This window comes from Lathamus discolor, chromosome 1, assembly GCF_037157495.1.
Source record: "Lathamus discolor isolate bLatDis1 chromosome 1, bLatDis1.hap1, whole genome shotgun sequence".
NCBI lineage: Eukaryota > Metazoa > Chordata > Aves > Psittaciformes > Psittacidae > Lathamus > Lathamus discolor.
The window spans coordinates 104,558,464-104,586,181 of NC_088884.1; the positions used below are offsets into that span (position 1 = coordinate 104,558,464).

Consider the following 27,718-nt stretch of genomic DNA (forward strand, 5'->3'; position numbering starts at 1 on the left):
CATCCACGTGTCGCAGGAAACTTCCTGTTAGTTGTAACAAATACCTACTTTGATACCCTTTGACAGTTCAGCTTGTTACTCTCCACCTTGCAGCGCTTGCAGATCAAAGGATCCTTGTTGTCGCTCTTGTTCTTGGTGGCGTTATCAAAGTCAGACAGCTCACTCTGGCTTCGGGGTCTCTTCTGGGCCACCTTTGTTGACTTTGGTGCAGGACGTATAGGAGGCAGTGGTGGCAGTGGTGGAGGTAGAAAATTTTGCTTCCCGTATTCATATGACGTTCTTGAGTTTGATGCTCTGGAGATGGGAAGAGAATTCAGCAATTGGGAGGAATATGATGCATCAATAATGTAGTGATTTTTTACAAACTTGGTTGCATCATGTACCAATTATGCTTAAATTTCTCTGGAAGTGAAGATGACAGTAAGAATCCAACAAAGGCAAAATGAAATTTCATTGCGCATTAGATACCACATCTTCAGCTGCTAACAACAGACAAGCAAGTTGCTTTTCAAGTAGAATTAAGCCCCGGGACTTGTCCTTGCAATAAAAACTTCTAACCAGGATAGCAGGATATTGCAAAAAAGGCATCCCTCCAACGCAGCCCCTTTTTACTTAAAGACACAGACAGTCAGTTCTCTGGGAGAAATCACCCAACAGGGCAAATAAACTGCAGCACTGCCTCTCTTTCCCCATTACGGTAGAAGGGGTCTTCTGTGGTTACAGATCCTCACCCTGACACTTGATCCTGTCCATACGTGGACAGAATTAAACTGAGTTGTTACTTTAAGACTTGCCTGCTCAACTAGACAACACTTACAAGACTGAGAGGGTTCAAGTCAGAGATTTCAAATGTTGCACATTTTGAATGGCAGGGACTATCCCATTTAATAATATGGTGGCATATCAGATTTCTGAAGTTAGCAACACAAGGGAACTCCGGCAGATTTAAGCAACACCAAATAACTCTAAACCTTGCTTCACAACTGCTCATTTACCTCCCTTTTATTCAGCTTCTCAAAGTTTCCACAAAAATACTGAGCAGGGCATTCCAACTCATGGACTGCAACATCAGAAGGAGGAAATTAACCCAGTGAAAAGACTGAAGTGTAATGTTGCACATCTGGCTTCATTCTGCTGTGCGTGGGTCAGTCCTCTCCCCTGTTGCACAACCCACTTTTCCCATGGCACAGTCCCTACTCACTGCACTCATGCTCCTTAGCTTCACTTCCTTGTTACAGCTCCAGAGAGGATTCTAGCACAGCAGCACCCTCTGACCTGAGCCAGTGCCCACTCCCCCCCAAGCTACATCTTCTCCTTTCACTCCAAAAGCCGGAGCATGAGGTTTGCCTTCACTGAGAAAAAGGGAGGAATGAACCCCCGAGTCAAAGCCCCTCCATTATTACACCACCTGAAATATCACCCAACTAAATGCTAGCCCAGCGTTTCAGGGCCTTAAGAGTACGTCTCTGTTTTCTCTGCAGAAAAGCAGCTTACTCCTATTTTCAGGCCACAAACCTCAACACTGTAGTAATCCAAGTCAATGCCTCAAATTCAAGCCACAAGCAAGAATTTAATGCAGTAGCCCATGCCTGATGCACAAGCCTCCCATTTGAAGACATGCTCCTGGAAGCACTTGCTCTAGCAAGGATCTAGACAAAATGTTGGCAGTACAAATTATGCATATTATATAGGGAAAATCTCAGTACATCCATTAGAAGCACTGAAAACGCTATGCTGGAATAAAGGAGAAATTCCTGGCCATAATGGCCACGTGAAATTCCAGACAGAGTCATGATTCAAAACACATGCTTGTGTGCCCATTAAGTCACAGACACAAAAAGACAAAACCAACAAGATGATTTTAGTGGAGAAGGGAAATGCTGTCCACCTGCCTAAAAAGCATTTTAAGGCTACTTTCATTTCTCATGAAAGCAGAAATAATGGACTCTCTGAGAGTTCAAATATCACAGAATAGAATCATAGTTTGCTTTGGAAGGAACCTTTAAGAGCTGTCTAGTCCAACTCCTCTGCAATGATCGTCCTCAACTAGATGGCAAGTTCTCTTGCCATCCCCTGAAACACCTCAACTATCATGCAGAACAAGCGGACGCTACTCCCCGTAGAACAGCTGCCACCTCCCAGATCATCTAGAGCAGTCACCGGCTGACACATTGCCTCCACTGAGGTTTGGAGAGGAGGAATGACTCCTGCATCCCAGCAGGTAGGCAGTCTACCACACTGGATGCAACACAACCAACAGGTTTGGTTTGCACAGATTTGTTTCCTGCATCTGGTCCAAAAGGCAGCAGTGCAAATGGCTGCCTACCAGCTTAAAAGGACAAGTAATATGGACACAACTGGCAAGTACATTTCCTGCGTGTAAACAGATTTCCTGAGCTACGCGTAATAGATGGATCAGAGCATACGGCAATGTAAGCTGCAGGATGGAGAAGCGTTTAAAATCGTGTCCATCTCAATGGTTAGGAATCTGGACAAATGCCACAACATTCAACCCTTGTGCAGCAGTGTGCAGCAAGAATGGGAGGACGACCAGCCACTGAAACATCAGCTGATTCTTGAATGGTTAGAACCATAATCTTTAGCATTAAGAAGGGATTGGAAACAGGTGACACCCAAGTATCACTTCACATCTGCAACAAATCAAAAGGTGAACAAATTACAGTGCCACAGCCACATGGTCGGTTCCAGGAGTTGAAGACAAATCTTCAGCAGATTAAGCTTCAGGAGGCACATTACCTTATAAGCAAATGTATAAGGACAGAAGATACAGTTCCTTTCTTAAGACAGACTCACTTTCGTGCATCTTTCTGCCATTCCACCACTGTATACTCACTTCAATTTCTTGGAGCCTTTCTTAGGTGAACAGTTCAGTGATTTGTTTTCTTCCTCTGATTTCACTTTCTTCCTACTCGTCTCTTCGTCCACTGCTTTCCTCTAACAGGAAGAAAGAAAACCAAATCACTCAGGTTTTTGAGGTTCATGTAAAGTATAAACCAGTACAGCTAAGTTTCATCTATTCTTGTTAAAAGTATTGAAAAGATACTGGAACCAAGAAAGGGGAAACCCAGACCACAGCAGATACAGATTTCAGGCTCACTGACCAGTATCCTAAAATGACATTTTATCTACTTCTGCATGGGCATTTTGTAGTGGCAGAGATGGAACTGCTCAACCTCTTGCTGCTAATCGTAATCAAAATTAAGGCACTTCCATTGCTCAAAATAAGCATTGCATCTGTTCTGGATGGGCTTTTCTTCTTCTACTTGGTATGAATTATACAGAAATGTATTCAGGTTCCTCCTGATATAGTCATGAACTGTCGACAATTGTGGGTTTTGATAAGTCTTATCAAAGGGAAGGGAAACACTGCATTCGGATGTGCAGGGCTTTTGGGGTTTAGTAACAAAACTATGATATAGATGAAATTTTAAGAGCCAGTTAAAACTGCTGCCACTGTCTTCCAACAGGAACCATTAAGGTAGAGAGGTAATAAATACTACTTTTCAATTGCACTCCCTAGATGGAAAAGTATAAGAGATCAAAAAATCATCAGCTCACATGAATGAAAAACTTCAGAATAATTTGCTACAAGCCAAGGAAATGTAAAAGAACCTGCACTTCTCAGTCAGCAATACCCATTGGCTGTCAATAGCCAAAAGCATGCTAGGACTTTGTGTCCCTCCCAAGAGTACATCCAGGTTTATGTCACTATGGCAGAGCTCAGTGGGCTGCGTGCAGCACCGAGTCTACCTTTGGCAGTGAGCTGAGGGCAAGGCTCCAGATCATGACCTTAAACTGTCTCTCAGGTTGAGCTCCACACTGCAGCAAAAGATGTCTGACAGCTGTACTGACCTAGCTGGCTGTGATGAGCCTGCAAGGACAGATGCATGCTGACATAATACAGACAGTGAGGCTCTGAGGGGGGGTTTCCTGAAGCCAGACACTCAGAGTGCAAGGCAAGACGTGTCTAAGATCAAACAGCTGCTCCCTTGGGTCTTCTGAGGCAGCAGGAGAAGTGACAGATTTACTGCCTGTTCACCTTTCTCCCATTGCTCTGCACGAGGGGCACTGCTGGGGTCTCTCAAATTTCTTCACTATTTCCCCACCCTCCTGAATTCTCCCCTACAGCTATGGGAAGGTCAGAAAATGACAAGACTAAACTAAACCCGCATGGGAACCAGGCTTATTCACCTACTACACGTGCTAAGCTACCCGCTTGGTGCGGACCACCAAAAAGGAATACAGGCTCAGAAACAGCCATAGTGGATACCCATCCAGAACAAGGCTTGCAGCAAATCTTCTGTGTGCATGGCTGGAAGTTTATTCACAGTCTCCTTTGGGAGATAGCTCTCCAAAAACCACTTGAGAGCAATTACTATCTTTGCTAAATAAAGGGCTGCCTTTTATTCAAAAGGAAGCAACTGTTAGAGCTGAAGGACTCTGCAAGGGTGTGCCCAGAAAGCCCCTTACAGGACATATGCGTCTTTTAAGCCTTAGCATTACTGCTAGAACCACAGCAGCTGCAGGGAAAGCCAAAGAAACCTTCTATGAATTTATCCAAGCACTGAGATCCAAAGCAGGGTTTAGGGATGGTTGTTACCGTCAGTGAACCTGGTTCGGTTAAAAGTCTGCATTTATGGAAAAGCAAAAGGCACGAAGCTACCATCACCCCTAAGGAACAACACAGTTCAAGCCTGCAGAATTCCTTTCTCTTTGTGTAAACAAGCAATCACAACTGTTTCATGGAAATAAACTACTCCACACAGGAAAAGGCTATGCTACTCAGACTGAGGTTACTTGGCTAATGGCAGCAGAAGGTGCATACACGGACAAAACTGAAAACCGTAAACTGGGATGGCTGGGTTAGTTCTTCTGGGCACCCCTACAAACTGCAGACGAGGTGCTCTCCCACAACAGACATTAAATGGGTAGCACAAATGACTGCACACTCTAGCAGGCATTTGAGATGCTGTGCTGCTTTGAAACGGGTTGCAGGGAGAAGGGGTACCGCAGCCCTATAAAGCTCTGATGAAGAAACCCCAAAATGCTACCGGGGAGGCTTGCCAGCTGCATGCCCACGCAGCCTGCTGCCAAAAGCTCCTCCAACACAGGAGAGCTGGGGTTTTGCTGTCTGCGAAAACTAGTCCTTCAGGAAAACACAGCAAAAAAGCATTTTAAAACACCAGAGCATTTGTTAGCTTACAGAGCGTTTCATTTGCTCAGCACGGGATCAGTGGCCAACAAGAAAGATCAGTGGACGCTTTTGATTCACATTCCCTTTAGTAGTTTGTTAACACGTTCCCAGGAGAAGCATAATGATTCCACTCCCAACCTATAAAGCGGAAATGAACTCTCTGCGTGGGTGTTTCAAACGCCACCTTGGCCCTCATACAAACCAACCTCCATCACTCACCTTCTTTTCAAGCTCCCGCGGCTTGGCATTCTGGTGGCAAGAATTGCTCCTAATTCTCTGCTCCTTGCTCTTCTCACGTCTACTCGCAAGGGCTATTTCATGGAGACTCTTTGTAGGCAGTGCTGGTGTGTAAACCTTGGTTAGGCAGTTGTCAGCCTGCAGGCAAAAAGAGAAAGGAGAGCTGAAAGACTGAGGTCTTCATGAGCTATTTCCCTCCTAGCACAGCTTACCAGAACCCAGGGAAATTTCCTCTTTCAACAGTTTGAAAGAGCTTGAGAGACCACGAGACAGTGGGGATGCTCTAGCGTGTGCACATCAACATCTGCTTCAGAAACACAGACCCCATTTCTCCACAGGATCGGTCAGACGTGTTGCACAGCACTCCTGGATCACTGCTAGCCCTACCTGTCACTCACTAAGAGACCAGTCTACAGGAAAGCTTCGTCTTTGTTTGCCACTAACCGACCCTGCTGCAAACTGAGACAACATATCTAAAAAGCATCAATTGAAAAACCAGATTAGGTGCTGTCCTCGCAACACTTGGGCAAAATATTCTGCACGCAGCACTGCTTTCAAAGTGACAAGAAGCTGTGCCAGCTCTCACATGTCTCTGCAGTCTGACAGGTCGGCTGACAGGCTCCTGAGGTTTAACCATGAGAAAACCATTTACCAGAATTGTATAGCACATCAAGTCCAGCCTCTTCCGAGTCCTCTGCCTACACAGCCCAACACACACTTCCCTCCGCATCAAGCAAGGCACAAGCAGTGAGCGAGGTCTGAAGGCCTCTGAAGTCAGTCAGATAACAGAATGGGATTGCTACAAGCCCTGCCTAATCTAATAGCACTCTGACATATTACAATAAAGCCAACTAACCCTAAAACAGACAACAGAAGCTGCAAATCAGACGCAATTCTCTGGGACCCATTCTGAAACTACCATGTGTGTGTCAGCATCACCCAAGTGTGTAGCTCATTGTCTGGACACCAGGGCACAGCTATGCTCTCGCCCACATCAATTCTCCTCAGTCACAACTCTGCTTCCAAGAGGAACCACAGCTCTTCTCCAAAAAAGAGAGCCTCAAGTACATGAAAGGTTTACCAAGACTCCTGGGTCCCTTCCGCTGTGATTTTCTTCTCTATCCACATTCAACTTGCTGTAGAACACGTGGATAAACAAGATAAATAAATCCTCAACTTTCTTTGAGTGAAGCTACCTCAAAAACTGGTTTAAAACCCAGTTTGTTTTCCCATGGATTTAGGGGTTTTCATTACGTTTTCCAAACACTACGTAACACTTATGTTTTGCCAGTGAAGTCGCCAGTTCCTCAAGGAGTGCTAGACAAATACTTCAGGGTTAAGCAGGTAAAACTCTAATTATGCTGTTACTAAGGGTTATTGAATTGATCAACTCTAGAAGGGGAGCAAAGGGCAGGAAAAGTCTGATGATGCAGCATAGATGTAACAGGGACACCTGAACCATGACAGTATTTCAGGTCTCCAGTCCTGGCTGTACTCAGACAGCAGGGAGGCTGAGGCAAGAGGCTGTATTAAGCAGCCTCTGCGTTTTATCTGCATTCACCTCAGGCGCTGACGCTCTCAAAGGTTCCTTGGCTTCACTGCCGCTTGTCTCTGAGTCTGAAGAGCTGTCTGTGTCACTGGAGCTGTCTGAGTCGCTGGAGCTGTCTGAGTCTGAAGAGCTCCCTGAGTCACTGGAGCTCCCTGAGTCACTGGTGCTGTCTGAGCCACTGGAGCTCTCTGAGCTGGAGCTGCTGGAAAGTGCTGATGCCACAGTCTTGGGCTGGGATTGTTGGGCACTGCAAGGCCACCATGAGATAAAATTAGAAGGCAGCATAGGTGAAGTTTCTTATTATATTGAGATGGCCAGATTCAAAACTAAAACTGAACCCCCCTGTTTTGGTACTGAGAGGAGAAAGGATAAGGCCGAGGAATACAGTGCCATGCTCAAAAGATAAAGCACCAGAATAAAAAAACTCCAGAAGTAATAAAACCTCTAACTCCATAACCAGGTCAGACAAATCTGTGAGCAGGACTGCTGCAGTCTGCAGCTGCATTTAGCCAACCAAAGATTAAGAAGGAACCAAAACTGGCAAGTGCTTTTCTGAAAGCCTCAACCCTCAAAAGAAAAGGGTGCCAGAAAGGCTAACAACACAGAAACATCCATTCCAGGATGTTCTTCCCGCAAAGTTTTGAATTCTTCTGTGTTACTTGGGCCAGGTGCTGGAACTGCTTCGTTAACAGACATGTCAAGCAGCAGCAGTAGCTTTTGCAATACTCTCCTCGCTTCAGAAGTGTTTTCCTCCAGCACTGGCAATGGGGGTGGATGGAACTGAGGCAGAGCCATGACTTTGATGCAGTCCTTTGTTTTGAAATGGGCTTGTGAATATTTTTTTTTATCGTTGAAACTTGTTCCATACGCCAGAATCAACACATTTGTATGGATCGGAGGCAAGTTTCTTGAAAACCTTGAAAATTCTGTGCTTCTCCACTTTCTATAACACCGGCAAGTGGCCATTAAGTCTACCCTAAATATTGCTTCTGACTAACGATACATAGCAGGAACTACTTATAAGGAGCTGCCTTTTCAGGAGGAGCTGAAACAGCCTCTGTGAGTCTACCCAACACTTTTCCGTTCTTCACCTGCTTGGCTGTTTTGGGCTTCTTTCTAAACGAAAACTGGACTCACACCTCACCCACCACTTCTACAACTGAGAATCCCCTTAGCTCCAGTGTGATCTTCAGAAACTCTGGTGGAGGGGAAGAGAAGTCGGGGAAATATAATTCTGGTTGATAAGAAAAATCCAGCATGCCTGGATTATTCATTTCTCATTGGAGCTTTCTGTAAAACCCCACACAACTAACGCCAATTTTCAACAGCAGCTTCGGGCAGCTAGAAACCAAATCCTGTATCTACAGGAGAAACCAGGAACCCTTACCCATCCACCCCCTCTATTAAAAAGCAGTTTGTTTTTCCCTCCTTATTTAGTCTAGCTACTAGTTCGAGAACAAATCTGTACCTTGAAGGAGCAAGTGGATTGTCAGCAACCTGGTTTGTTCACAAAAAAGGAAGAGAATGAGAGTAAAGGTTAGCTTAAGGCATTCGGAACAACGCAACAAGGCGTGATGATTTAAAGCGATGTCTGCGTGCCTGGTGTACAAAATATCTAAAACTGACTTGGTTGTCATCACTGTCTTCGCTATCACTGACTTCGCTATCACTGACTTGCAGGTCTTCCTGGAGCAGCGCTCTGAAAGACAACCAGAAGATAAGTATCAGCCAAGGCAGACGCACTTTCAAGCACCAGACGCTGAAAATGACTCGGTTTGTGCTTGCCAAAAGAATCCAACCTCCCACATTCTTTATGAACGTTTGGCATTCTCTATCTGCTAAACCCTGTCATTACCTGAATGAATGATAAAATGATAACACACAATCTAGGAACATTTTATTGTACTTTGCAACTAATCTCGGGACATTTTGAAAAGGACGTCAGTATCATTGCCTGACATCCATCTACACACAACAAAGATGAAGTTCTGTGAGGGGAATGCTCCTCGCTTAAGTTTATCTAGCACACTAACACAGCAGCACAGGGTGCGAGAAGTCTCATCCTTGTACATGAAGAGACTGGCATGCTATTGGGCTGCGCTCAGTCCCCAAGGGACAGAAAGCATCATCTGTGCACCAGAAGCTGTGCACGCTCATGCTCTCTGCTCTCAGGGGCTGTAAATACTTCTTCTGTCACAAGGGCTCTCTTTTTGCTGCTCAAGTGTTCTACCGTACATACGTAAGTAAATGCCAAGGGCAAGCCTCCCTCCTATTTCTTCTCTACACAATGAATTTGATGCTCCTGCACATCTCAGCAATAACTGTAACATCAAGCAGTTCAGACACTCCAAGCAGCTTACAAGCGGGGAGCCACAAACTCTCTTTTACTATTGCTAGAGAGCAGGCTGCCTGCAAATGTTTCTAGAAGCACAATTGAGTCCTTTGCCTGCAGGTGCTAACTACTGCTTGCTGTTTTAGTGTATTACTGATGTCCTCAAAAGGCTGGAAGGGAAGGATTTGTGGGCAGGGACCCAATGTTCTCCCCGGTGTTATCCTCCTCTGGAAATCACACAGGCATTCCAAAAGGAGCTGGGAAACAGACAGGCAAAACTCCTGCTATTCAAAAGTACAGTGATGCAAATCCTGAAACTAGCTGGAGACCAGCTCCTCAAGCCAGAGAATTACACAAGTGTCATTTCAAAACGGGATGAAAGCTTGGGGACAGACACAGGGATTTTGATCAATCAGGTCAAAGCTGCGTTTATTTCAACCTCATTTCCAACTAAGGGCTTTCTCTGAGAAATTTCTCTCATGCACAAATAGAAAAAGTAAGCCTCCAAGCCCTCATGACAACATATTTTAGAGCAGGAAAACAAGTAAGAACGATTCCCAGTAAACCAAATCCACCTTGGAATCATAGAATAGTTAGGGTTGGAAAGGACCTTAAGATCATCTAGTTCCAACCCTCCAGCCACGGGCAGGGACACCTCCCACTAAACCATCTCACCCAAGGCTTAGTCCAACCTGGCCTTGAACACTGCCAGGAATGGAGCATTCACAACCTCCCTGGACAACCTATTCCAGAGCCTCACCACCCTAACAGGAAACAACTTCCTGCTTATATCCAATCGAAACTTCGCCTGTTCAAGTTTTAACCCGTTACTCCTTGTCCTGTCACTACAGCCCCTAATGAGGAGTCCCTCCACAGCATCCCTATAGGCCCCCTTCAGATACTGGAAGGCTGCTATGAGGACTTCTTGCAGCTTTCTCTTCTCCAAGCTGAAGAGCCCCAACTAAATACTAAAACTTCAAAGAAGTCCTATTTCTGCAAGGACAGACAAAGCCGGTTTCCCCAAAACAAGGTTTCAACAAATTCTTAAATAGCTTCGTTAAAGACAACAAATCTGCTTCAGCAATTATAATGCCTTAATTAGCTCATGACTTAACAGACACCAAGTTTTCATTCGCAGGACCTGTTCTTTTGCAGCTTAGATACACTCCATCAATCGCCCTCCAAAGCTATAGAAAAGCTCTCTTAGTGAGAGAAGGACCGCTAAAATCAGCATCTCTTGCAAAACAACCCCAGTGAAAGCAAAGGCTGGTCCTTCCCTGCCAGCTGGGTTAAAGAGGCATCACCACAAATGAGTGTGACATTTCCCCCTTTAAAAGAAGGGCTCTTCCATTCCAGCACTGCCAGCTGCTAACTTAGGGCTGTATACAAGAATGAAAGCCATCTGGGAAACCCTTGCGTGCTCTGTAAAGCTGAATGCTTAATTTGGGCACACAAACCGATTAAAGCAGCAGCTAACTACTCAGCAGGACACTATCCCACAGTACCAGCCAGGGGAGGCTCCTCTGCAGGATGTTGGAACAGCACAAAAGGGGTTGAATTTCACAGACCTTACGGAGCTTGAGTGCAAGACTCTACAGTCTCAGCCAAGGTGGAGAGGTGCTCTTCCTCATTTGGGACTGGCTCAGTTTTGTTTGGGGTTTTAATTAAATTGTTCGTGATAAGGAAACCAAGCTCTGTAGCCTGTAGCTTGCAGCCTTCCACGGAACAACACAGTATGGAGTAATATGAGATCTTTACGTATCACATGAACTGATAGGCATTTAACGGTTCAGCAGTCACGTTGCACACAGGCCCCTTAGTCTTCCAGACATGGAAAGATTTCTGTCTGTTACTCGGGGCTCAGAACCTATCAGTGCTGCCATCTGGACAGGTTAATCTTGACAGGTTAATGGCAGCCCCCACAAAACTACTTTCAAGCCGTTTCTCTAATTAACCTAATTAATAGGTAACCACTGTCAGCTACAAGGACAGTACCATGTTACTTATACGCCAACTTCAAACTTCCTATTGGAGCAATTAATTCATTAGTCAGCACTCCTTCCCAGCCTTGTCAAACCTTTGTAGCCATTATGCATAAACATCTTACACTGAGAGTCAAATTTTCAGAAGCCTTCTTCTGACAGAATACATGATAGAAGAAAGAAGAACTATATAAAGAGAAGCAGAAACATACACATTCTGTTAAAAAAAGCTACGGAAAAAAGCTGTAGCTCAAGTAGCAAGCAGTAAGTGACAAGATGTTAAGTAGCTGCAGGTTAACAGAGCAAACAAGACCCCCTTCAGTCTGGTACTTTAATAGCTGGGGGGTTGTCCTGGTTTGAGCAGCAGCAGTTAGTTTTCTCCTTCTTAGGAGCTAGTACAGTGCTGTGCTTTGATCTTTTGGCCTGGGAACAGTGCTGATAACGCCGATGTTTTCAGTTGCTGCTTGAATGTTTGGTCTGGCCAAGGACTTTCTGAGCCTCATGCTCTGCCAGGGAGGAGGGGAGGCCGGGAGGAAGCAGAGACAGGACACCTGACCCAAGCTAGCCAAAGAGGTATTCCATACCACAGCACGTCATGCCCAGGATGTAACTTGGAGTGACCCGGAAGGGGTAGAGGGACTGCAGGGTTGGAGGAGGTATCGGTCGGTGCTTGGCTGGGGGGAGTGGGGCGAGTTATTGGTCGGCTGGTGTTGAGGTGTTGTATTCTTTTCTCTTGTTATTTCCTTTAGCACTATTATTATTGGTGGTAGCAGTAGTGATTTGTGTTATACCTTAGTTACTGGGCTGTTCTTATCTCAACCCGTGGGAGTTGCATTCTTTTTGATCCTCCTCTCCATCCCTCCAGAAGCAGGGGGAGGGCAAGAAGGGGGGGAGTGAGCAAAAGAGGTTTGTGGTTGGGTTTAAACCACGACAGGGGTTTGTTTCGTTTTTAACACAGTCATTACAACCATGACACAGCGCAGTGGCGGACTTGGCAGTGTCTGGTTAACGGCTGGACTTGATCTTAAAGGTCTCTTCCAAACAAAAGAATTCTACGATTCTATCATGAAACAGTAATGTTTCTGTGGGTGAAAAATTCCCTGCACTGAAATTTCCTTGGAAAAAATCAGACCGATAAGACCATACTCTTCAGAATCATCAAGTAAACCAGATTTTAACAAGTTTCACATTCTTTTAAGTAACTGCACAGTAGAGATGGTAACTGAGTCTGGTTACTTACGATGGTGGTGTCTGAGAACGAGGCAATGTATCTGAAGGTCCAGCATACTGTCCTGTAAAGCAAAAAAGAATCGGTTGGGTTTATTTGAATCACCTGTAGCGTATTTTACCCTATGGTCTCTGAGCATCAGATTAGAAAGTCACTTCCTTCTAGGACGTAACTTATTGCCATTGAGATTATTTATCACTCCAAATGGGGCTTCCTAATGAAATCCTGTTTGTTCTCTGCTGAACTGCTGCCTTAATTTCTAGGTAAGGAATGTATACAGTCTCTTCAGCAATTTCTAAATTCATCAATGTTAAACAAAGCACAGGAAATCATGTCCCTTAATCAATGTAAACATTTGATGTTCTCAATGTATGACACACAAAACTATCTGTCAATATACATATAACAGTGTGCCTGCTTTTGGATTTCTACTTACTCTGATTCTGTGCTACACATCCAGCATGCTGCGACTCCTAGAAAGAAAGCAGAAAGTGCAAATTGAGACTCAAATACATCATCACTCAATAGCACTGTATCAGTGATCTGAGTTCCTTGTGTTTGTTACTGTAACCGATACTTTGAGCAACTTGTCAAAGAATAACTTTGAAGCGTCCAACAGTCTAAGCTGTCCTGACACAGCTTAGCATGGACAGAAATGGTATGTGCTATGGCTGCTAGCCCAATACTAAAAAAAGAAATTACAAGAGCTGCCAAACACTTCCATTTAACATAGCGAATGTTTCTGTTAACCAAAACATGCTTTGGTTGTTAACAAAATGAGATGCTTCAAATACTTCTGAAAAGCAGTCACATTTGAAGCCCACGATTATGTAAGTCATTGAAACATCATTTATTCATCCCCCGTCAAATATCTTACAAGTCTAAAAATACAAAGCTTGCTCAAAATATAAGACTAAAGATAATTATGTTACCATATAGCACACTCCAAAAAAGTTATTCAGAAGCAAAATCTGATCACTCAAGTAAAATGATGCATTGCAAGTAACCGTTACACAATTCAAAATCCATTCTGACTTCTAAAGATAATTCTCTCCTAAAAGCCCTTACATATGAAAGGAGGACAAAATCAGATGAAAATATGTGCAAAAGCTGGAAAGCTCTCTTCTAATTTATCAAAAGCCTTGGCAAAAAGAAGGTGTTTACCTTTGTTGGTAATGGAAATTTGGAAGGCTCTGCAGTAGTAGGAGTAGGAATATCTGTCAGAAGAGGTGGCCATGGTTGGATCATTTCCTGGAAAGCGAATGACAGAAGTGGGTTACAGTATTTTTGCTGATACAGGCAGCTGAAGTTTTACCTTTAAGAGCTTTATATTCATGTACAAAAACAAAGCGGACCCCCTCGTAAACCCAAGAGGCAATACCACAGCAAGAAGCCCTCTTTGAGCTCAGCAAGCCAGACCATCATGAGGACTTGCTCCTTTTCTCCAAGCGTACTTGCATTGCCCAATTAGCAGCAATCTCACTGAAGCTTGTAGAGAGTTAAAATACTTCCTATGTTTGCAGGATTAGGCTATCGCAGTTAATAAAGGGAAAAGTACATAAAACCTGTATATGAGTAGCTCTGGACTTTTTCAAAGTTCAGGAGCTTCTTATTATGGGAAGTTCCTATATCCCCTTACAGCAAAAACACTCTGAAAGGCTTTTCAAAACTCAAGGGGGTCAGCCAGGGAGCTCTGACTGCCAGCCATTCCTCATGCTATTCTACCTGAAACACTGGCTTCTGCTCTGACTGACCAAGATGCCGTTGTTGCAGAGCTCCAAGACATGGTTTCAAACCAAAGATAGAGACTGCCTGATAGGATGTGTCTTTAGGAGCCTTTCTGCACTGTTGCCCTGCCCTAACTCTCACCCAGCTACCAGCTTGTTGGGCTAAGCCATGGTCCAGGTGAGAGCAGAGCACATAGACCACAGCCATGAGGTAGGGATCAACCTCCAACCTGCCTCTTCTGGCACCACAGCTGGACACAGATGACTGGGCTACAGCTTTGGCTTGCACTGCAACACGTGAACAGCCTAGCACAGACAATGATCTTTCTCTTGAACATATGCTAAAACACCTTAATGGGGGTTAATCTAGACAAAGCCTTTGGGGAAGCTGGGGCTCAGAAATTCAGAAACATTTGGTTGAAATCACACAAGACTGACTTTTCTTGTCTACCGATTAAGTTTCAATCATGAAGAGTGTAATACTCCCAGAAATAAATGAATTCATATGGCCTGCCACCCTCACTGCCTTTCCTGGAACACTTATCTTATTTTCACTCTGTGCTCAGCTAAAGGGTCACATGTACTCAGACCCAGCTGAGTACTGGGAGCCCGTGCACTGCCCACAAAGCCATCTCTGACACAGGTTGAAGAGACAGGTTTGCGTTAGAGCTGGCTTAGCTTTGCGCAGATGTACTATAATTACAGTGACGGAGAAGCATAGCCCAGCAGCAGCGCCATGCACACAGTAATATTCCTCCTCCCCCCCCCCCCTTTAATGTGTACAAAATACAAATATGTAGATCTATTATTTAAGAGCACCTACCTTCAAAATTTCATTAACGGCTTGGGCATCACAGCGGAAGATTCGCTACAAGGAAATAGAAAGAAGGAAGCAGCATGAGCTTCTTTGTTTACCGAGATAAACAGATGCACTCATTAAATATTTGCTTACCAACTCTTCTACAAATGCCATGAAGTCCATTAATAATAAAAGGCTAAAAAGCCCCATCAGAAGGGCAGTTTATTCTACAAAGCCTGTGGTTTTCAAGTCTTTAGTAGAAGCTATATTCTAATAAAGATGAGAAGGAATGAAAGTGAAAGAAAGTTCATTAAACAGTGGTGCTTGTTCAGCTGACAGGATTCCCCTTGTTTCATAACTTGTGTTCCTCTATGCACCCACGTGCACTCAGCAGCATAAGAAGCCAGTATAAAGCCCTAAGCTTGGAGAAGGCAAGGTAAAGGTGGCTGTAAGTGGAAGAATAACCCACCAGACCCTTAAATGCCAGTTCCTGGACTCAAGGGAACACCACCTGTGATTAGAAAAGTTGAAAAGCAGTATGACTAACTTGTGCAGTTCAGGATAAAACCTTGAACGCACCGCCGGCTTAGAGCAACATGGGGAGGAACTAGTCTGCCTTTACTACAACAGGCTTGCACAAATGCACAGGTGCACACACGCGCAAAAGAAGGGAGGCAGATTTTCATTTAGAAAACAATTTAAGAAATGCACAGGCATTCTATTCAAGTGCACAGCAGCTGCATGAGAAAACTCTCAGAAATACCTCCAAGTCCTCTCTTCACGGGCAATTCCAAAAACCGCACACACTTTCATAAGCACATGCCCTGAGGCCTACAGAGATCTCTTAGACACACTAGAGAGAGCTGAACAAGGAACACGGGATAATAAGAATCACCCCAAACCAAACTAAACTGCTTGAGGAACCACCTGGAACACAAATGAGATGCCCCACTGGCCACGATATGGGGGCCAGACACCCACCCATCAACCAGAAGCAGTGCAGTGCCCCAAGCAGGCAGTAACTCCAGACGGGGGCAGCATCAACCTGCCAGCCACTGCGCTCTTTTCTGGCAGCCTCAGTTACAGCCACACAGCACAGCAGGGACCACTAGCCTGCTCCTTGGTCTCACTGTGATAGCTGGAGGCAGAAGGGGAAAGCACGAGAAGCATTGACAGAATATTTGCAAAAGCCCAGCTTTCTCCTCTCTGCACAATGCAGTCAACACTCGCCAAAGCTGGGAACCTCAAAAACTGGGCATCTTTTTGAAAAGAAGGGTTTCCCATAGACACGACAAGGAATAAGCAGCGCTCTTTTTGGGTAATGGTTGAAGAGCTTCTAAGGCTGCTTCTTTTCAGAAAATGTGTTCCATTAGAAATTACAGCACACATTTTTATTCCACTCTGCCACATGCGCCAAATGGAGCTGAAGGACCACACAGCTCTCGCATGTGGAAGTAGGGGGCTGAAGCTTGCTCCCTGATGTTTAAACAGCCTGCCTTGTCTGTGGCAGAACGGATTCAAGCAGGCTGCCAAAAAAATCATCCCCGAGAGAGCTGGCTATGCATTATTTCAGAAGTCACTGAGCAGCACCGCTGAGATGTGTGACCTCAACCAAGGCCAGTGGCGGTAACAGCACATAGACTGTGCAAAGATGAGGACAGGAGGTCTGGAAGCAGATATTAACTGGAAGGGAGAAGGGCTGCATTTCAGACAAGCATGAAGGTGCTGAAGACCTTTCTGCTCCTTCTTATTTCAGTAATTCCCACCTGACTGCTTATCTGTATGCCTCTGTTGTCACAGCCCATGTAGAGCTGCGCCTCTGACACAAATCAGCGCTGTGCTGCTTCTCAGTGCCTTTCACCTCAGGTGAATCTGGCGCCTGTAGATACGCAGGCAGTGTAGGTCAAGAATAGCTAGAGCATGCACGCATTTCCTAAGTTGCCTGCTATCTCCTCCTAATTGAAATGGACTTGCAATGTGTGTGTGTGGCTCAAGAATACCAGCTACTGCTCTTTGCCTGGTTTCAGGCTAAGTTATTAGCACTGAGAAAACCCAAGCGAGCAGGATAAGAAAAGCCAGTTTGAGTTCCATGCCCTTCACTGTGCTGTCAGTTTTCTTTGTTTCCTAATGAGAGCTTTGCCACTGCAGCTATCAACTCTCAGCAGAGAAGGTCACCTCTTCAGGCTGCTAAAAAAGTTTCGCATTTACAGCTGCTTCCAATTTAATAGTATATTTTATATAAATATTTGGTTATAAATTTATTTTTCCATGTCAACTGCATGGGCTTTTGCCACTTGAATGCAATGGGGATCACAAAACTGCATATGCATGAATGAAGAGTTAGCTTGAAAAGAACAGGCGGGGCAAGATCAGACCAAAACCTACCATCCTGTCCTCGCTTCATCCGTATGTGCTTCGCTAGCTCAGAGCTGGAGGAGATCTTGCATATTGGATGGGCTCTCTATTCACACACAAGTCACGCTAGGAATAACACACTAACTTACTCTTCAAAGTCATTTTCCACCTGCATTTCTGTGCTAAGAATCTACCCTCTAATACTACAGATAGATGCAAGATGCACACACATAGGGCACGCTTCCAAAATGACCCAGCCAACAAAAGAGACTGTATATATTTTAACCAAGCCTCTAATAATGTTGATTATGGATGCAATAATGTTCTGCTGTGTATTGAAAAAGCCTGACAGAATTTGAAGCTAGAATCAACTTGATCAAAACAAACACATAAACACAGAAATCCATACAGGATTTTGCAGGCTATCTTAAGGGACACCAGACACCAAAGCAGATTCTCTGCCAAGGATTTTTAAATCTTCCGTTACCACGAAAGAGATTAAAAGACATCTCTGATACAAAGACAGGTCCAACCATCTGAAGCATGGCTTACTCCAGCCACCTGGTTTTAGAGGATGTGGTGACAAAGCTGCTTTGGGGGAAGCTGAAGCAACCATTCCTAGTTCCCTATTCAGGAGAGCATTTATTGGAACAAATAGGAAGCCTGTGTGAATACACCTGGGATTAAAATAATTTCTAGTCAGGCAGGCACCACCCTGCAAGCAAGCTATCAGCATGGGTGGTCCTTAAGCATGTTTTTAAGAGATGTTTATAGCTTGCTGCAGACACTGTGCACTTGTTCAACAGATCTCTTTCTTTCATCCACTCACCGATTCCACAAGTGTTGGATGCATGGGGAATGTCTACCCTTTCCTGCGAGGGCAATCAAAAAGCTCTTCCACCTCAAGCAGCTCATGGTTTATTTTGCAGACAGACAGGTTCCCTTATAACCCTGCAAACAGTACCCACTCAACGCGTCACTGCTGTCTTCCCATGAATAACAGCTGTTCAGACACGCTAGAGAAAAAACATGGGGACACACGCACAGAGAAATACAAACTAAGACCAATTAGACAGCAATGCTAACAACATTATCATGCCTGTGAGCTCATCATTTAGATTTGTCTTGTACTGATCTCAGCCAGCAGTAAGCACGAACCTTACCGTGAGTAAGGCTCTGCTCGGGTAGAAGGCATAAAAGGAAGCGCTATGAAGTAATCCCACCTAAACCAGCAGCCTCAAGGTAAACACTCAGCTGCCAGCAGAATCACTGAAAGCAGGACTCTGCTTCTGAGCTTTTTGCTCTAAGTGGGAACCAGGGAGGAGGAGTCAAAACAAAAATAATTCTGAAAAGAAAAACATGTAATCAATGTATGCTATGCCACCAGCAAAGCACTCTATGTATGCTTTGCTACCTAGAAAGCACTCCAACAAGTAAGATTGTGTCATGATGCTCCATTTTCTCGCATACACGAACCTAGCCCAAGGCACTGGTTTTGCCTCAGTACTCTCAACTATGGAGCAGGGGTGTTGCATTGCTTACAGCTAAACAGACTGGAAACAACAGAAAGTGATGACTTGGTTTTGAAGTGCAGGACATGCTGTTGGAACTTATGAACCTCAACAGCTCTCAGGGGCATAAAGCCACATTTTCATTTCTAACCCACAGGTTTTATCAGCATCCACCCCTTCTAACAGAATGCATCTTGTTCAGATCTGGCACCACCAAGCACTGAGGTGAACCTGATTTCACCTAGCAAGGGAAAAGCCAAACAGCTATTGTCTGCTACCATGCCAACCTCCCTGCCCACACGTGGGCTCCCTCAGAAAACCCTGAAGTCAAAAGCAAACCTTGCACTGTCGTTACTGGTGGGGATGCAGGAACAAGCAGGGGAAGCCAGTTCCAAGGCTGACCCAAAACACTCACACATGAAAGCCCAAAGGATTCCGATGTGCCATCTGCATGTATAAACGTGTGGTTTTAAGGCTGAGTATCCCTTCCCTGACTTTAGTGTGGGAATACTTGCACACCCTTAGGTTTCCCTTGGTGCTATTTTTGTATTAGGCTCAATAACATTTAAAGCAGAAGCTTAAAAAGGGACTTTTGTTATCTAGTCACAAAATCTTTGTTGATATAATTAATTAATTTTCACAGAGGCTTAATAATTACTGCGAGACACGCCATTTTTAGCGCAGAAAATTCACCTCATTTCATCAAAACCACAATGGCCACAACACACAAGACAAAAAGTGGAAGAGAGAGAAGGCAAAAGGAAACTCAAAGAAAACTGAAAAAGAAAGCCAACTTTAAAAAACCTTCCTATCTGACTGTCTTTGTGGAAAGAGAAGAAACTTGGTTCCAGTGCTGCACTAACAAGGCACCGCACACTGCAGCAGCTGTTAAATGTGTGTTTGGGGATGCACTTGTTCAAGTTTTGTTCAAGCTTCAGGTAGCCAGCCGGGTGGGCTTAGCAGGGCAGGAGGAGCAGAAACAAGCAACACATTATTTCAGTAAGGCATTTGATACTGTCTCCCACAGCATCCTCATAGATAAGCTAAGGAAGTGTGGGCTTGACGATCAAGTAGTGAGGTGGATCGAGAACTGGTTGAAAGGAAGAAGGCAGAGAGTTGTGGTCAATGGCGCAGAATCTAGCTGGAGGTCTGTGACTAGTGGAGTTCCTCAGGGGTCGGTGCTGGGACCGGTGCTGTTTAATATTTTCATCAATGACCTGGATGAGGGAACTGAGTGCACCCTCAGCAAGTTTGCTGATGACACAAAACTGGGAGGAGTGGCTGACACACCAGAGGACTGTGCTGCCATTCAGCGAGACCTGGACAGGCTGGAGAGTTGGGCGGGGAGAAACTTGATGAAATTTAACAAGGGCAAGTGTAGAGTCTTGCATCTGGGGAAGAACAACCCCATGTACCAGTACAGGTTGGGGGTTGACCTGCTGGAAAGTAGTGAAGGGGAAAGGGACCTGGGGGTCCTGGTGGATAGGAGGATGACCATGAGCCAGCAATGTGCTCTTGTGGCCAAGAAGGCAAATGGCATCTTAGGGTGCATTAGAAAGGGAGTGGTTAGTAGGTCAAGAGAGGTTCTCCTCCCCCTCTACTCAGCCTTGGTGAGGCCGCATCTGGAATATTGCGTCCAGTTCTGGGCCCCTCTGTTCAAGAAGGACAGGGAATTGCTTGAAGGAGTCCAGCGCAGAGCCACAAAGATGATTAAGGGAGTGGAACATCTCCCTTATGAGGAGAGGCTGAGGGAGCTGGGTCTCTTTAGCTTGGAGAAGAGGAGACTGAGGGGTGACCTCATCAATGTTTACAAATATGTGAAGGGTAGGTGTCAGGATGATGGAGCTAGGCTTTTTTCAGTGATATCCAGTGATAGGACAAGGGGCAATGGGTGTAAACTGGAACATAGGAAGTTCCACGTTAACATCAGGAAGAACTTCTTTACTGTAAGAGTGACAGAGCACTGGAACAGGTTGCCCAGGGGGGTTGTGGAGTCTCCTACACTGGAGATATTCAAGGCCCGCCTGGACAAGTTCCTGTGTGATGTACTGTAGGCTACCCTGCTCTTGCAGGGGGGTTGGACTAGATGATCTTTTGAGGTCCCTTCCAACCCTTGGGATTCTGTGATTCTGTGATTCTGTGATCCTACATCTCCCCTCCCACCAACTTCGTTCTTGTCTGTAATGGAGCAAGACTTATAATTCCAGCAAAGCAAAGCTAAAGTACATCTGCTTGCCATTGCTTCCAGCATTAAGTTTCACTTCTACATTTCACGACAAACAAAACCATCTCTGGGTGCTGTTTCAGGTCCTCTGTGAGCCCCAGTTTAACCAGCAGTTTGCATGCAGCCAAGTCCCCTGTGGACGATTTCACAAGCGCACTTAACCCACTCAGGTCCACTCCTCTCCTTTCCAAGGCAACGCTAAAGTTATGTCACTGAAACGATGCCGTACCTCCAGGCACTCTCCTGCTTCTGTCCCAGTGTCAACCCAGAAGCCCCACTCACAGGCAAGACAAGACAAGACAGCAGCTCCAGCCTGCCACCACCCTCACTGCAGGTTTGAAAACAAATCAAACCATTTCCATGAACTTCTACGCTTGCTTTCTTCAGCTGACACTGAAGGCTCCTGGCAATGCAAGCATTCTACATCAAAATGCTCAGTAAACAACGGTTGCACTCTCCTGTTCCTGCCTGGGTGCCTGGAGGAAATAAAACATTCTTTAAAGAGTTTACCTGCTTTTCTAACTCCGAGATGGATTATTTTGCTCAATCTAAAACTAAATGCATGGACCTCCTTCTTGTGTTCAAAGAGCTCCGGAGAAAAAGAAAAAATCACTGGTTTGTCTGCCTGAAGGAGCAATCGGGTTTGTGTTCTGGGGGAACAGACTGTTGATATCTTCTAATGAAGGAGTCTTCAAAAATCTAGAGTTGCTGACAGCAATTCCTTGTTAGCCTGCATCTAATAATAGTATAATTGAAATCCAAACAACCTAAACATGGAAATTAAATGCAGCATCACCTGCATATAGCCACGTAAACCAGAACTTGCCTGATCTTGGACATCCATTTGTCTCACACAGGCAGCTGGTTTCTGCAACATCGCACTCGTTTTTGAAGGCAAAGCTGTGGGAAAAGTCTGAGAGGAAGGCCGAGTGTTGCTGCTCAGGTTAATGTCTGAGCTGCCCTGACTTTCATCTTCAGGTGAGACCGGAGGACGAACTCCGTGAATCCCGAAGAAATTCCACTGGGGATTGGAGATGATGAGCCCCATGACATCCTCATAATTGCCCAGCACGTTCCGAATTCGGTTTGACAAGTCATCTCCTTTATGAGTCTGCAAAAGAAGAACAGAGGCAGAAATGGAAAAAGCATGGACCCTCAATTTCGAGACATTCAGCTCCGTAAGAGAGATTCTTCAGGATCTTAGTTTCATCACCACGTATCACCACAAGCAAAGTTACGCAAGCTCATCTTGATCCTGCAGTGCAGTCCCTCCGAAGCAAGTGGGACTGCTCTACTCACTATTAGTTCTTCTGAGCAAACTTGTAGGTGCGCCTGCAGCCTTCAGGAACACTAACATCAGACCCGTTTGTTTCTATCACAGCTGCCCACAGACAGGCAGCCAAGCTGCTCTTGGGTGCTCTCCCTCAAACTCCCAAACTACAGGAAGAAGCCCCCAAATCAGTCTGCCCAACCCAAAGACCTTACTGCGCTTGCACCATCTTCAGAGCTTTAAACACATCTCTGATGAGTTTAAGTTAAGCAGATGCGAAGATGCTGGTTCTGCACGTATCATACTCAAGTCTGTTACACCATCTGCAGAAGCCACAGCCCTGCTCTTACGCTCCCACCATCTTTCCTCCTCTCCCTCCACCACACCCCCCCCCCCCATTACCTTATAGGGTGCTGCAAAGATGGGAGGCTTCTCAGGGAGTTTGTTTTTCTCCTGCTGAGCCTGCCTAATTCGTCTCTCTCTCTCTCTAGCACGCAGCAGGTTTCTGTCCTCATTGTACAAGCTTTAGGAAAGAGAGAAAGAAAGGATGGTTAACACTTTACACCACTGTTATCAACAAGTACCTACTGTGCTTTTCAGACAACAGCGTATGTCCAGCATGAAAGTCATTTTGAACAGGATGCTTATAATTGACAAATCAGTTATGTCATGTTACCGTATGGTAATACAATACATACAAGGTACAGCAAGCATCCTTCTCAGTGGTTCCTATTCTTGATACCATACATCAAGAAAGGTGGGAAGGGAAAAACTATCCATCCATTGAATTGTGAAACACTATCAACCTATGTGTTCAAGTTTTTACTGAACGGAAAACCATTCTCCAGACATTCCAGGAAGTAAAACATGATTCTGTAAATGATGGCTGGACTTGATGATCTTAAAGGTCTTTTCCAACCTCGTCCATTCTGTGATTCTATTCTATGACTCTAATCTACCTGGGATCACGAAGCTCCTCTTCCCTCACCGGGCCCCAGCCCATTTCCCCCATGGCTACACAAGCACTCGAGCCAACACAGCAGGGAGGGCAAGAGGCAGCCTTTGCTTCTTGTCAACCTCTTTGTCCTGTTGTCAGTACCTTAACAAATTATACAAGTCTCTTGCAAGGAGCTCTCCTGAGGTGTTCAGGCTAATCAAAACCTACTGCCACAAGGTGCTCAGCTCCAGCTCTGCACCCCCTCCCCACTCGTTCTTTTCAAGCTGCCACCGAGTATGCTTTTGAGCCCAATGATAGTATTCAGTGCAATGGGGATGGCACAAATGGACAATTTTAAGTTCATTTTAATTCCTCCTCCTTGACCATCACCTGTTTTCCCTGTCATTTTTTCCCGTCAGTTCTTCAGCCATAATTGTCATCATTTGACAGGCAGAGGAACATACGGGAAATTAAAAGACGTGATGGGGATCTACTTGTGTGTCCCCTTCACTTTAACATCACCCCAAAGCTCCTTCTCCCACTTGACGTCTTCTGATACATGTGCATGGCTTGGTCAGCACAATTCTGCTGACGTCTCAGCCTGCCCTTTTACTATTTCTGTCTTGATGCACACCATGAATGCCAAATACTCAGACCTACACGGTACTTTTCAACGCAACTGCAACATCAAATACACAAACTTGTTTGTTTTCTCCCCAGTACTCATTAAATTCCTCATGGTGTTGGCTGGAGTACACAGCACACACACATACTATATGCTAGCTTTCCCCTAAATCTACTTTGTTACTGCAGTGTGCAGATCGTTGCAGCACGTTATCTTCCCAGGTAAGAGACAGTTTGCCTCCTTCAGAGGGGACAGAGAAAGACCCAAAAGCCATGAGGTTGAACGCAAGCCTTTCTCGGGGAACACTTTCAAGGCTAAGAGAGTAACTTCTCTTCTACAAGACCCATTCCCAGCCTCCCTAACAATCTCTGTTACCTTTCAAAAACTTTTAATATCCATCACGTTATAATCTGCATTATTATTTAGTAAGGCACATGCAATAGCACTGGAAGACTTGAGGTCCTTCAAGGTGTCCTGGGTTCAGCAGTAGCAGCCATTTTTTCTCCCTCTTAGGAGCTGGTGCAGCGCTGTGTTATTGACTTTCGGCCTGGGAACGGTGCTGATAACACCGATGGTTTCAGTTACTGCTCAAATGTTTATAGACTGAGCAAGGACTTTGTGAGCCTTATGCTCTGCCAGGGAGGAGGGGAAGCCGGGAGGAAGCAGAGACAGGACACCTGACCCAGACTAGCCAAAGAACTATTCCATACCACAGCACGTCGTGCCCACGATGGAACTGAGAGTTAGCTGGAAGGGCTAGGGCACTGCGGGGTTGGACTAGGTATCGGTTGGTGTTCGGTCGGGCTGGGCGGGGCAGGCATCTTCAGCATGTTACTAGTCATGCGTCCTACAACCCATAAACTACTAAACCAAAACACCCCAAACAACAACAAAAAATCCTCTAACCAAAGCCCCACAACTCCCCCCAAAATAGCCAAGCAGCCCTCAAATATTAAAAGGTTATGAACTTGGATAAACAAAACCCTATCCAAGTCCACAAATGTTCATCAGAAACCAAGGCATCAGCACACCTGTTCATATTTCATCCTCTTTACCACAATTTCCCTTAATAATTAAGACATGATGTTATTGTTAAGACAAAACAGAACATGTGTGCACATACAGGCACGAGCACAGGCAAATGTTACTGGAAAGAGGGCAAGCAGGACATCAGTCTGACACGGAGGAAGCACTGTGGAAAACCTTGCAGGCTATTTGTATTTGTGCTGTCAGTGCAGGTTCTTGTTTTGCATTATGCCCTGCTGTGAACACCTCACTAGATCTCAGCTTAGAGCAAGAGTTCAAACACTGACAGCAAAAACACCCCAAAACGCAAACACACATCAAAAATCACCACACTTTATGATGCTGCAAGTTGTTTTCTACTAAAATACCGTGCTATTTCCATGTGGATTACGGATATCCTTCTATTTCTAGGCTGGCAAGCATCCAAATTCAGAGCAATCAAGCTGGTTTGCTCAGAGGTTCTGATTATATTCCAGGAAAAGGCAAACCCTAAACTACTGTAACTTGTGTCTCTTGCAACAATGCTATTGACAACGAGAAGTAGCTAGCTTTCCTATAGGTATCCCAACACTGAATTTAAAACATCTTAACCTGCTGCTTGCTGCAAAAGCAGCAGCTGTAACACTTCTAAAGGCCTTTCCTTTCCCTCAGCCTTCCCTCATCCCAAGCTCTCTCCCCAGCAATAAATTCTCTCTAAAGAGTGCGTGAAAAGAAAGGGAGGAGGGATGGAGTGGAGGGGAAGGGACGCTGCCTTTCTGCCATAATGCCAGTGCCTGCAAGTTGCAAAGAGGACGAACGGGCCTGCTCGGGTCGGCCTGGCAGGCACGGGTGCTCTCCCACGTACGGGTCTCTGGGCCATTGCTCAGCAAGGTCAGTCATGCGCTGGTACTACTGCAGGCCTCCCTGTGCAGGCATGGCGACTGACGGCCCAGGCTGCTGCCCATGCACAGCTGACATTGCCCCCATGTGCTGCTGCTCAGGATCCCTGTCCCTCTGCCTCCCTTTCTGAAAAGGGTAAAACCAACTTTCACTCCGAGTTGTCCTCCAACTTCAGTGTGCAGAAGGAGATGCAGTTGTAAAAGCAGAAGGATAAGGGAATAAACACCGAGTAGCTGCTTATTTGATCGTGCGGTTGAGAGCACCAGCCCTCCTGCCTCTAAGTTACAGACAAACTACCTGAAGACAACAGCTGACACTCATGTCCATCTGTGTGTTTTATCATGCGGGTGTCCAGCTTCCATGCTCGCAGTCTCATCCCATACTGAGGGGGCTTTCATTTAAAAACTAGCTGCATTGCACTAGATGGCATTCCTATTTCAGAGCAGAAGCAGCTGCTGTCTACTGCAATGTGCACTTCTTAAATACAAGCTTGTAGTTATCCTAGTCCCAGCATCTGTGGAGACACCTTTTCTGCCCACCGGTAACGTCACCATTTAGGGGAGGTGTCAATATGCTCTTCCAAGCTGTTGCAAACCTGGGCTATGCTGTAACTCACACCACTGCCCGGTCTCCCCAGATCAGTGCTAGGAAGCCGGGCAGAAAGCCCTGGAGAACCACAGCCGGCTCCGGCCCGCATGGGCCCGTGCCAGGAGGACAGGAGGCCTGCACGGCCTGCCAGGCGCCGCCACAGGAAACCCATGCGGTGGAGCTGCCTGCCAGGCTCCCGGGAGCTGTCCCTCACACATCCCCGCTGCTGCCACAGCTGCAGGGTCACCCCTGCTCCTCTCCACAGCAGCAGCTTCGATACTTGCATTGTCCCAAAAGCCCACTCCCAAACATCCAGATCATGTTCTGCTATGCACTCAAACAGGCACATACTTCTCCATGCTGGAGCAGGTCCTTCACTGACTCCAGGAACGACGCGTGCCAAATGAGAAAGCTACAGGAATAAGTATTCCTAAGGAAGCCAAGTGGAAAGGCACTGAGTGCAAGACTCTTGACTGAGGCCCTGCGCTCCATACATGTGCAGCACAGGGACCAAGTTGGTTCTTAGGGTAAGGACTGAAACAACTGTATCTGGCCACAGAACAAATCAAGCTTCAGTCCAAAGGACAGAATGTCAGCTCATTAGATTTAAAGATTAACCCAGATCACACCTGGCTTCATAAACGTTCCAGGATAGGGGTATTTTTGTGCGTGTGCTCATGTGGGGTTTTTTCCTTCTTTGTTTTGGGCTGTGTTGTTTTTAAATGGCACAGGTCCTGCATTTTCATGATAAATTCTCTCAGCATTTGTTCAAATAGCAAAGCAACAGCAACACACACCAATACAGCTGGCAAAATAGAGCCTGAGAAGGTTTTGGTTGCAATTACCGGGTTATGCTATCATTACAAAATGCTTTCATTTGTTTAAGAATTACAGAAGCAAGGTTCTGGCCGTGAAAAGCACTGCTAGACTACATCAGCTGGCTATTGTGTAAGAGAAAGGAACAGCAACAAGCTCCCTGCACATAAATTCAGTCTGTCCCTCCAACCATATCTGAAAAAGGGATGCGTAATGAGAGAAACCTATCTACTGTAGGAGAGTTCATCCAGTTTATTTAACCGACTTGGAAAGAAACACACTTCCCCAATCACTGGGAACCAGACTGATTCATATTTAAGTAACGGAACAAGTAGCCTGAGAGCCACGGTTTAACGTTATCATTTCTGTAGACCACTTAATCCATCCGCTTTAATCCGCTGCGGTGCTGCTTGTGTGG

General features: G+C 45.5%; 1 protein-coding gene across 1 annotated transcript in view; it reads right to left on the minus strand.

Annotated features, from left to right (window-relative positions):
• LOC136006318 (AF4/FMR2 family member 1-like) overlaps window positions 1-23,441 on the minus strand; it is a 107,184-nt gene extending 83,743 nt beyond the window's left edge. The window contains 9 exon segments of the mRNA XM_065664359.1: window positions 80-294; window positions 2,855-2,955; window positions 5,435-5,590; window positions 8,628-8,700; window positions 12,556-12,607; window positions 13,708-13,794; window positions 22,126-22,270; window positions 22,832-22,952; window positions 23,389-23,441. Coding sequence (XP_065520431.1) covers window positions 80-294; window positions 2,855-2,955; window positions 5,435-5,590; window positions 8,628-8,700; window positions 12,556-12,607; window positions 13,708-13,794; window positions 22,126-22,270; window positions 22,832-22,952; window positions 23,389-23,441 — 1,003 coding nt within the window.
• Window positions 23,442-27,718: the final 4,277 nt, after the last annotated feature.